Below are 12282 nucleotides of genomic sequence, written 5' to 3' on the forward strand. Positions count from 1 at the left end.
GCATTTTTTTTTTTTTTATTGGCATTTAATGCTCACCTATCTGCTGCTAATGCTTAAGCCTTTGTGTCTGCTCTGATCTCTACCCGGAACTCCACATACTGTCTATTTGAGCCTCCTTTAACTTGGCCTTTACCGTAATAGAAACATCTCTGCCCCATTCTTATTAGGGCCCCTGTTAGGTAGGAAGTAGTAGAAGTAAAGTCAATGTTATCAGAAAGTGGTGTTTATTGTAAGGATTCAGGGGTGTATTTCAGACACTTTCGGAGCACTGTTCCTTAGGAAGGAACTAGAAACAAAACTAGAAAGTTGTAAGTGCTCTCTCTCGCTCTCTCCTTCCCTCTTGCCCTTTCTACCCGTCTCTCCTCTCCCTCTTCCCATTTTTTTTCTCTCTTTTCCCTTCCCCTTTCTTCCTTCTGCTTTTCTGCCTCTCTCTGTGCATTTTCTTATTTTTCCCGCATCTTTAGACCAGCATCTTCTGCTCTGTAGTCCACGAAGCAAGAAATGGCTAGTTCACAGGTCAAGACAACACGTCACATTCAGAAACTGACTTGCTGTCTCCAGTTACAAGTTCTTGTGCCATCAGGAGTGACCTGGCAACATAGCTGAAAGCTGGGACAGGCCTCAGGCTTGTGCATGGCACTGTTTGCAGTGTTGGCCTCTCCTGCGCTCTAGGGTCTAAGTTTATAGTGCATATTTCTGGCATTAAATCTTGTCACACTGAGACCCTGGTATGCTCTGATGCTTTACAGCCACCTCTTTTCACTGCCTCAGGGAAAAGATAAAATTATTTAATTTCTTCAGGGAATATTTAAAAAGAACTGCTTTGTACCAAGCTCATGGAACACATACTTGCCAAAAAGAGTTTGGTATCTGGTGGGGAAGCAAGCAAATAAAGGACACCAATTACAAAAGTGGTAAGTGCTGTAAAGTGAAGAAGCTGAGATGAAAACAGTACAAGATACGGGAATCTATTTTAGAAAGGCTTCTCTGAGGAGGTGAGATTTTAAGCTAATACCTGAAGGATGTGCAAGAGCTAGCAGGAAAAAAATTGTTTTCAACAAAAGAAAAAGAAAAATCTAATTTGTGAATAAGGGGAGGCTGACATGGGAGAAAGCAGGGGTGAGAATGTGACTTCTTGGTCAAGGAGTTTAGATTTAATCCCAAGTGCAGCACCAGTTTAAAAAAAAATCATTAGCAGGTTGTTGATGTCATATAATCTATTAAGAAGTATTATCTAGCCTTTAATTTATGCCAGACCCCATTCTGGTGTACTGAAGAGGATTAAAAAATAAGTCAAATATATAATCCTACTCTGAGTTTGATTATAACGTAGCCTGCAAGGAAAGGCTGATTGAAGAGGTTCAAGTTTCAGGTAGGAAGCCCTGGGGGCCCAAGCTGGCCATATGCCCAGTGACCTCAGGCCTGGGTGTCAGGCAGACTCTAGTGCTTGGGGGCCAAAGAGGTTTGTTAATCAGCTCACCAGCAGCTGAGTGAGGACCTCTGTCATGTGACAGAGAGGGCTGTCATATAGCACAGCATTCACTGTGTGCTGAAACCTCTAAGTGCTTCTTATATCTATTCAATTTAATCCTCAAGTAACTCCATGAGGTAGGGATTATCATTATCCCCATTGTACAGATGAAGATATTGAGGCACAGAGATGTAAAGTAACTTGCTGAAGGCCACACAGCCATCAAAGGTAAAACAAGGATTTAACTACAGGACAGTCTGATGCCATGGTCTGCTCCTAAACACCATGCTGTGATGATGTGTCCTTGTTGTCCACCTGGACAGATAGGAAGAACATGGGCAGTGTTGTGCATGGGGTCATAGAGAAAGCTCTGGTTTTAAACGTAGTTGATTAAGTACGCTGTGGGGTATGTTGAATTGACAGGGAAAGCAGTGTGTACAAGTGAAAATCCTGTCAATATGGGTCTAGGGATCTGCAGAGATTATCTTGGCTGTTTCTTATATTTCTGTGCACTGACTTTTTGAAAACTATGCAACTTTGGAAACTGATCTTTCCTTCATTTCTTATCAAGATGTTAATTGCTTTAAGCTATCTTTTCTTATGATTAGCTCTGCTCTCTAATGCACTATTACATAGTTTAAGATTAAAACAAATTATATAAAATCATATTAAATAAATAATAGAAAATACAAAATATTTATTGGAAAGCATTTTATACAATAAAGATTTTACTTACAATAGATTTTATGGAATATTTTTGCACACCTACTTTGAAGGAGGAGATGTAGTGTAACTTTTAGTAGTACTTAACTCACCTATGTCTCTACATCTTTCCTTGTCATGTTCAGATTGATTCAAATGAATAATAAATGTGAATTAACTCCTATTCTTGATGTACTATAATGAAATGAAATTCTAATTATCAGTGAGTTTACTTTGGAAAGCAAAAGTTCTCCTGAAACTGGAAGTTGAATTAAGCAATTTTGTGAATCTTCAGTTTCTTACATTTCTTTAATATCTGGAAATAGTAGCTATTCTGTATCTTGCCCAAGGCAGTATATTAGAGTTGGAAAGGCATCGCTTGTTGGAAATCTTCCTTGTGTTCATGCCTCCCTTTTTGGTTATTTTTTTTTTTTTGGCTATAGATGTTCTCTAATAGTTTAAATATATCTCTGAAGTGGTATAAAGTTCATAACTTTGGAGATATATTTAAGGAAACATTCTGCATCATAAGTGATATATCGTAGTGTATTAATCAGGGTCTAATCAGGAAAGAAAAATGATGCAGTAACTTAAACAGAAAATTTAGTATAAAGAATTATTAACTAGCATAAAGAATTTGAATAGGAGAGATTGACTAGTAAGAAGAGAACTCTAAAGAATATAGGAATAGCAGATGTGAAGGATGACTCCTAGCCTTAGAACTTGAGATAGCTTGATCAAGAAATCAAGAAAGACCTCCCTTTCCACCCCCCAGGGCTAAGTTCCTGACCTTGCTAGAGAAGGTATGGTTATATGTATTGAATGACAAAGACGCTGCTATGGTGTAGTGCTGGTGGAACTTTCCAGAAATATTCCCTCGAGGGTGCCAGAGAAAGCTGTCCACAGGGAGATGTCTTGCTGGAGGCGCTGTTACAAAACTGCCCAAAGAGTATGCCAAAGAAAGTGTTTGGATGCAAAGTGCTGCCGGGGCAGCTGTCATGTAGTACAGACACCTTTAGTGGAAAAGCCACTAACACTACTCCAAGAAAAGCACACCAGAACCAAGAAGAAAAAGCCCTTTCTTCTTCCCCTTCCCCTCCCCTCCCCCTGCCCCTTCTTCTTTCTTGCTCCTCCTCCTTTCCTCCTCCTCCTCCTCTTCCTCCTTCTTTTCCTCCTCCTGCTTCTTCCTTTTTTTTTTTTTTTGAGACACGGTCTGACCAGTGGTATGATCACAGCTCGCTGCAGCCTCAACTTTCTGGCTCAAGTGATCCTCTCACCTCAGCCGCCCAAGTAGCTGTGACTACAGGCACATGCCACCATGCCCAGCTAATTTTTGTATTTTTTGTAAAGACAGGATTTCTCCATGTTGCCCAGGCTCGTCTTGAACTCCTGGACTCAAGTGATCCACCTGCCTCACCCTCCCAAAGTGCTAAGATTACAGTCAGGATGGGATGAGCCATCACACCTGGCCTTAACCCTTTCTTCTACTTGGTCTTTCCAGCACCCTCTGTCCCCAAAGGTTAACATTTCACCAGCTGATAAACGAGAAAATATTTCTCAAGCCCATATTCATTTTCACAAAGCAAGCAGTGAAGGGTGAATTTGAATCTAAGAGGCAATAAATTGATAACTAGCACATGTGGGAATGCCCACCAACTGTCAGAATTTTGACCAAGGTCTTTCAAAAGCTGCCGTCCTGAACTTATTGCAAAATTAAATTACTGCTTTGAACATGTAGTTTACTTGTCTGTCTGTCTATATCTTTTACAGAAATTGATTGACTCTAACCACTCCTTATGTCATGTGTATACCTTAATCACTTCTTTGAAACAAAATATTCATTATTTTTCAACTATTTTATTTTATTTTTTTTTTTTTGAGACGGAGTCTCGCTCTGTCGCCCAGGCTGGAGTGCAGTGGCTGGATCTCAGCTCACTGCAAGCTCCGCCTCCCAGGTTCACGCCATTCTCCTGCCTCAGCCTCCCGAGTAGCTGGGACTACAGGCGCCTGCCACCTCGCCCGGCTAATTTTTTGTATTTTTTTTTTTTTTAGTAGAGACGGGGTTTCACCATGTTAGCCAGGATGGTCTCGATCTCCTGACCTCGTGATCCGCCTGTCTCGGCCTCCCAAAGTGCTGGGATTACAGGCTTGAGCCACCGCACCTCAACTATTTTATAACTAATCGTGACAGAAACTCTTGTACACAAACCCAAATGTCTAACATTTTTAGAAGGGGAGATTTTTAGTTTTGGGTGGAAATAGCTTAGGTGTTACTTTAAATATTGCAGCTTATCAGTTTTCAGATGTTTCTTGCATCTGCACTACCATTAGGTTTTAAGGAAGCTCTCGGGGACCTGGACTGAGTCATTCTTATATACTATACATTGTCATCATCTGGCATGGTGGATGGTACATGGTAATGTAGTAAATGCTCAGACAGATTAATTATCTGCATGAATGAAAATGGATTACAACTACCTAAGTTTGTAGATAAACTATTCTCATCATTAAAAAAATACAAGAAATAGTTGTGTTTGGGTAAGCCATCAGGTATACAATAAAACATGGATATATAGAATGCATACATTTTGCATGAGGCACTTAACAAATGTATTAAAGTGCAATAAGTTCTTTCCCAATAATTCCTAACATATGTAAAAAATATCATAGTTTGAGGAGCCACAGAGAACTTGTGAGAAGAAAATATTCAGGATGATACCATTTTCAAAGAGAGACTTCTCAGAAAGACAGTAAATTTTACCACGTAACACGGTTCCAAGTTCTGGAATGCAGTAGTTTTCAGGAAGCAGTAATAAGTCTTATCTTTGGTTTCTGAAGCTTTTCTTATTGTCAGTCTTGAGAGGAAGGGTTTTCTTGATGTTGCTGTCAGCTTCATTTGTTGATCTATAAATAATTTTTTTCTCCCTAAAGTGTATCCTTCAGAAAATAGATCAATATTTTTTCCTAATTTATAAAATTAAAGTCCCCGAATATCTAGCTGTTGCATATCATTGTGACAGACTTTGTGTTTATTCTTTTTTGAGACAGTCTCGTTCTGTCACCCAGGCTGGAGTGCAGTGGCATGATCCTGGCTCACTGTAGCCTCAACCTTCTGGGCTCAAGAGATCCTCCTGCCTTAGCCCTGTCTAGTAGCTGGGACTGTGGGTGCTCGCCACCCTGCCTGGCTAATTTTTTAATTTTTTGTAGAGATGGGGTTTTGCCGTCTTGCCCAGGCTGGTTTCAAACTCCTGGACTCAGGCAATCTGCCCACCTCAGGCTCCAAAAGTGCTGGGATTACAGGCATGAGCCACCACACCAGGCCAGATATATCAATCTTGATGGAAAAGGAAAGCTTAGAAGAATAACATGTTTATAAGTTTGTATGATAAGGATGTTTATTTATGAATGTAGAAATGTTACAATAAAATTATATTGTTAAGGGACTCGAAACTGAAGTTCTGCCTGTTATTTGAGCAAAGTAACTGTTACTGGTTCAGAATCCATGGTGCCAACTAATGGTAGTTTAGTTGTAATAAAAGAAGGCTATAGAAGAGTGGGAGAGAAATGAGAAAGGATAGAATCATCATAATCTTCAAATATATCTACGAATCTTTTTATCTAAAGACATAGTGGCCTACAATTATTATTTCTATTTTCTTATTGTAATTAATTTGATATTTTCTTAACAATATAAATAGTGCATCTACTTCTTTCTCACTGGTAGAAAAGAATATGAAATAAAGTCTGTATTTAGGTATTGTTTATTAAATTAGTATTCGTTGGTATCTTTATTCAGTAGGAAATAACCTATATATTTAATACAGTATGAATAATGCAAATGAACTCATAAGAGGCAGAGAACATGATTAATTCATTTTTATTGATATTTCACTGAGTGTATGGCATTGTATTTTATAAAAACATTGGACTATTTGTGAATTGGTTTCTGATCCTTTTGGTCTATTTTATACTTTTTTTTTTAACTTTAAATTGAACTTGATAGCACTCCTAAATTCTGAAACTGGAAGAATGACAGAGGCAAAGGATTTTTTTCCCCTTCTAATAACGTAAGAAATAAAAGCCAATGGATATAATCACAACAATACCAACAATAAAACAACAAAGCCCTGCGGGGACACTTGGGTGAGGGAGGCAGTACACAAAGCATCCGTGTTCTTACTTGCTCCATTCATTTAAATTATATGTTACCAATAGAAACATTTCAAGCCTAGGAACCCAAGCAAAGCACTGTGGGTTCTCTGTTGCTTGTGAGTTGGAACACTAGGGGACAGCACTAAAATATTCCATAGTTATGTGTTATTGATCACTTGCATACTGTATAATAAGTTAGAGATTTTACTATTAAAGACTATTGAATCTCCTGTTGATTTCAGTGGATGAAGAAGCACAAAGAGGAAGATGAGCTTTTCAAATCCATAAGTTCAGCCTTTATGAGCAAGTGTTTTGAATAATTTAGAAAAGCTCCCAGGCTATTTTCGGTTGCAAGATACTAAGGCACGACAACTTAAAGGACTGTGATTCTTCTGTTAAAGAGTGTTTTGTTCTGTCTTATTCGGTTGGGGTAAATATTTTGCTGACATTTTTACTTCTTGTTTTCCAGGCACTTTGGAAAGACATGAGACAGGAGAAAGAGCACGAATTATTCTTAATTGTTGTGATGATTCACAGCTTGTGAAGTCTGTACTTCCCATTGCCTCAGAGACACTTAAGCACAAAAGTATAGAACAGAGATCCTCCAGCCCCTACCAGCTTGGGCCATTACCTTGCCCTAGTCTGCAAGTGGAGTCTTCATGTAAGGTAAGTTCAAATCAAGCTGATATTCACAAAGAACATTATCAACTGAATAAGAAGTTAGATGCATTCATAAATACACGGCACTTAAGTATCAGCACAAAAACAAGAACTAAGAGACTGCTGCATCTACCAAATAATCTTGGGTGAATCAGTGTAACTTTTTGAGTGACTGTTATACTTATTATGGCATGATTTTTGACAAAATAGATTCTGGCTTGTCAAAATTGAGTCCATTTTATATTAACCCTTGAATCCTAGGTCGTTTTCCATAAGGAAGGGAAAACATTTATATTCTGTAGTTTGGATCTATTTTATTTTTCAGTTAAGAGTATCTGACCTCTTAAAAGGCTGATTGAAAATAAACAAAAAAAATCAGAAAACTAGATCACAGTATGGATAATTATTTTGATATACCCAGTATCAGTAGGATCAGTAACTCTCTAGGATTCTAAGCCTCAGTGAATACACAGTGATGGAGTTGGCATTTATTCTCATAAACCAAGTCAACCAGCTTAGCAGAAATTTGGGTGGCTTTATTGTTTTTTATTTGTAAATATGATATAGTAATTTAATCTGATTTCTATAAGGGATTATTTTCCATCTTTTTATATTTTCACCTCCATATTATCCCCTCAACATACTGTTGTAACTATGCCATTTATATGTACATATCAAATGTATTTTTTATGTAAACATATTTTCATGGTACTAATATGTAAGTTTTATTATTAATGGCTGCATTATGCTCTATGTGGTGTTTCTATCATTGCTGGTATAGATCGTTTCTCTGTGGCTTGATACATGGCTTGGTTTTTATGTTTCACTTTTTAAATAACACAGCTATGAACCTAAAGCTTTTTTCATGCAGATTATTTAAAGGATATATTTTTCGAAGTGGGGTTGCTAAATCAAGGTTTTGCTGATTCTTAATTACATATTGTTCATCTTTTCTGTTATTTTAATGGTATTATGAAGACTAGTAATATACTATTAATAAGAACATAGAATAAGACCTTATTTTATCTCATGTGTATGTATATAGTTAGCCAAAAGAATATGTCATCATCAAGAAAGGCTAATGGGCCATTAAAGCCATGCCTCAAAGCAGCAGAGTTGGGGGCAGGGGTGCTAGCATGTAATCTTTAGCTTTTTAGGTTTAGAGGCCTGGTTTAGATTTTTACAAGTGAGTCTAGGATTTGTCAACCTTGTGAGAACTGAGTCACACTAACTAAATACCTACAAAAATGAATATATAAACTAGAATGACAATTCTTTAATTGGCATTCTGGTTGTTGCTTGGTACATTCTCACTGCAGCAAAGCTGAGGCCAGGGGAAATTGTAACACAGGGTTTCTTCATGGGCATGGAGTCTGAGCCCAGAGAATATTCATTTATTGAGCTCTGAGAGTTGAATGTAACCAATGCTCTCAGCCCAGCAGAGTACCATCTCCCTTGGTCAAGGCTGATAATGCATGGAAAAATTTCTGAATTTTGGATTTTCTTTTAAGACTCCATTTAGAACACCTGCTTTTGTTTGTACTTTCCTCCTTCAGATATTGAAGCTGGTGATTAGGTGACGGCTTTTTTTCTTTTCTCATTCAATCCATTGTCTTTAGGTTTTGAAACCTACTTTTCCTATTCTTAACTTGAAAAGGTCATTTTTCTAAGGACAGTTATAGAGATGCTTTGAAACTTCAACATTCACAGCCGAACATAAGTTGGGAAATTGAATCACTCTGACAGTCTTAGGTATCATAAGGCTGTAGTGAATAAAGCCCAGTGAGTGAGCTGAGCCAGCTGCCAAGCATCCCCATCTTGGTGTGCCTTTGTTGTGCACCATTCATAACAGAATTAGCATCTTATAGTGGAAATTATATGCTAGAGTAGTAGGTGAAAACTGGGGGATGTCTCTTGACCTATGCCTTTAAGATGTCTAGGGTCTGCAGGAGCAAATCTCATTCATCAAGTGTCATGTTTACTAGTTTAACTCCCAGAAGGTAAACTGACTGCTATGTATTTCACTCTCTTGAAGAACTTCATAGCTACTCTTTAGGTACTGGTAATAATATATATAGATTTCATTTTCTTTATATAATTTTGTTTCTTCGTTGACTTCAAGAAGCAATAAAATGCCAGAATCTTGTTTTCCTGCTTACAGGCTGATTTCAACTTTATTTTCTTGCTTTTGCCCCTTACCTTAGATGACTACAATTTCAAACTTTCATTCTTTACATTCGGAGATAAACTCAATTGGACAGGACTATCACCTTTTTTGTCCTATATACTATACTTCTCTTATTATTAAATTTAGTGCTAATTAGAACAATATATTTTTATGCTTCTCCTAAGTTACATCTTTTTAAATTATGTACTGGATATCTTCATGGTCCGCTATACACTTTTTCTCTTAGCATTTCATCCTGATAGAGTTAGGTAGGCTGTTGAGATTGTTTTATTTATTTATTTATTTATTTATTTATTTATTTATTTATTTATTTTTAGAGGCAGGGTCTTATTTTTAGAGATCGTGCCACTGCACTCCAGCACAATCAGAGTGCAGTGGCATGATCACAGCCCACTACAGCTTTGAACTCCTGGGCTCAAGCAATTCTCTCAGCTCAGCCTTCCAAGTAGTTGGGACTACAGGTGCACAACACCATACCTGTCTAAATTTAAAAAGTTTTTTGTTTAAAGGCAAGATCTCATTTTGTTGCCCAGGCTGGTCTCAAACTCCTTGCCTCAGGTGATCCTCCTGCTTCAGCCTCCTGAGTCTCTGGGATGAGAGATGTGAGCCACTGTACCTGCCAAGGTTGCTGTATCTTAGTCTTCTTTAATTTACAAATTTGATAAGCATGACATTTTATGGGTGCTGATACATTCCCCATTCTCCTTGTTACTAATATGGTAAAATGCTTCATGAGTTTTCATAAGAAAAAATTAATTTTAAGAAACCAAATTTGAATCATGCTCATTGTATATGTGGGGAAAATGAGGGACAGTATACCTGTGAAATTAAAAACTGTTAAAGGTTACTTTGTATTTCAGGATTGTTTTGTTTGTGGATTTTAGTAAGACACAGGTGAAATATTCTCCAACAATAGAATGAACTGTTTAAACAGAAGACTAGCAGCGGAGATTTTTGTGTTTGGCAACATTTGGACTTTATTAGAATGCTGTATTTATTTTTTCTTGTTGCATTTGAAGCAAGTACATATAGATCTGGAGAAAAGTTTAAAAGAGAAAAACAAATACAACAAAACATTTTGAAAATAATTCCAGTTTGAAATGCTAGAGGAGTTGAATTTGTGCTGCTAGACAAAGAATATCTCTGGCATAGGAAAGGAAGGCCAGAGTCATAAAGGATTTAAAGGAATACAATATCATATTAGTGATGGGGAACTGCTTTTCTTAGATTTATCTAAGGATAAGACAAGATAGAACCTGTTTAAATTGCAGTGGGAGGAATTTAGCATCAAAGTAGAGAATAAACAACCATCCTAAAATCATCTATATATTGCAGAAATCTTTGTAGCTTCATCGTATTTTAAGGGAAAAACACCTATTTTGTTTGTTGGTTGGTTAGTTGCTTTTAAATTCTTTTTCTGCATTTCTTGTCTGTGAAATGAATAAAAGGGTAATGTGGATTATTATTTGGGGCCTATTGTAGTATCCTCGAAATGTCTTTTCTTTAAAATTGATTTTCTGTAGACTGGATCTCCCAGCACCTCCTTCTGGTTTGCTTTTCTAGAGCTTCACTATCTAAAATGGTAGCCATTAAACATTTGTAGCTACTGAGTATTTGAAATGTGGTTAGTACTACATGTTAAATTCTATTTTGGATATATAGGATTAAATGAAATATATTACTAAAATTAATCTCACCCATTTTTTTTTCCTTTTTTTTAATGTATCTACTAGGCAATTTAAAATTACAAATGTGATTTGCATTCCATTTGTATCGAACAGTGATGAACTAGACCAGGAATAAGTACTTTTCTTTTTTGTAAAGGACCTGCTATGATTTGGATATTGAACCCCTCCAACCTTATGTTGAAATTTGTTCCTCAGTGTTGAAGAAGGGACCTAATGAGAGGTGTTTAGGTCGTAGGGCAGATCTTTCTGAATAGATTAATGTGGGGACCAGAGTGCATGAGTTCCATCAGTTTCCAGGAGCATTGGATGCTAATAAGAGCTCCTCCCTCTCCTGCCTCTCTTGTTTCCCTTTTCACCATGTGATCTCTGCACACATGGCTCTGGTTCACCTTCTGCCATGAGTGGAAGAAGACAGGCCTTCACCAGATGTCCTGTCTTCCAGCCAGCAGAATCATGAGCCATATAAAACTCTTTTCCTTATATATTACTCAGCCTCAGGTATTCCTTTATAGCAACACAAAAATAGGCTAAGAAAGGACCAGATAGTACATATTTTTGGCTTTGCAGGCCAGAATTTTGCAGCTATGGGTACTCAACTCTGCTTTTGGAGCACAGAAGCAATCATAGACAATTCTTCAACAAGGGTAGTTGTATTCCAATAAAAACATTATTTATGAAAACAGGAAGTGGACTAGAGATGATGCACTGGTTGTCGTTTGCCAATTTATGATCTAGACAGTCTTTACTGGACCTGGAGATCATGAGGCCTGAGGACAAATTGGCAAAATAGTCAACACCTCCCTTTTCCCTCCATGTCTGTATTTTACATGAAACAACTTATCCCAACCTCTTCTGAACTGTGTGTAATGTAATCCAAAAGAGCTTATATCAAGTCTAATCTGTGACAAAAACCAGGAACTCATATGTGTTTGGAAAACCACCCTTTGTAGAGAAACAAATTTGTAAGTAATGGCTCCCAACTTAGTTGGATTTTTTTAATGGAATTTTCTTTAAATAATGCACTTATATGTGCATTTTTATCTAAGCATATAAAATTGATTATAAATAAAGACTACACTGCATTATTTACATTCCAGTTGAACTTTCTAGAAATATGGTTATGTATATTTTTAACCTTTAGCTGACCTTATGGTGATGTCTCTCTGGTACCATTTGCTGAAAATTTTTATTAGAGCTTTATTCTGATGCCTCTTGTGAAAAACAGCTGGTGTATTGGTGGATCACCAATTGAAATTTGATCCCACTACTACCTATCACCTTATCAGAATGGAAAGTTAGTTCTTTTACATTTTATGACACAAAAAATAACCAAAATAGAATTAGTTTCCAAATTGTGAGATTTGAAAATATCATCTGAAAATTTACTTGTAAAGCTATTAAATAATAATTCATCATGGCAA

The 12282-nt window shown here is 37.0% G+C and overlaps 1 protein-coding gene across 1 annotated transcript in view; it reads left to right on the forward strand.

Moving 5' to 3' along the window:
- The window catches only part of LOC108542602 (WD repeat-containing protein 72), a gene marked incomplete at its 3' end in the record, with an annotated part of 90430 nt that extends 83439 nt beyond the window's left edge, over positions 1–6991 (forward strand). The window contains exon 16 of the mRNA XM_017892681.1: positions 6795–6991. Coding sequence (XP_017748170.1) covers positions 6795–6991 — 197 coding nt within the window. The remainder of the gene's footprint in view (positions 1–6794) is intronic.
- Positions 6992–12282: the final 5291 nt, after the last annotated feature.

Source organism: Rhinopithecus bieti, unplaced genomic scaffold (genome assembly GCF_001698545.2).
Source record: "Rhinopithecus bieti isolate Rb0 unplaced genomic scaffold, ASM169854v2 scaffold_23234, whole genome shotgun sequence".
Classification (NCBI taxonomy): Eukaryota; Metazoa; Chordata; class Mammalia; order Primates; family Cercopithecidae; genus Rhinopithecus; species Rhinopithecus bieti.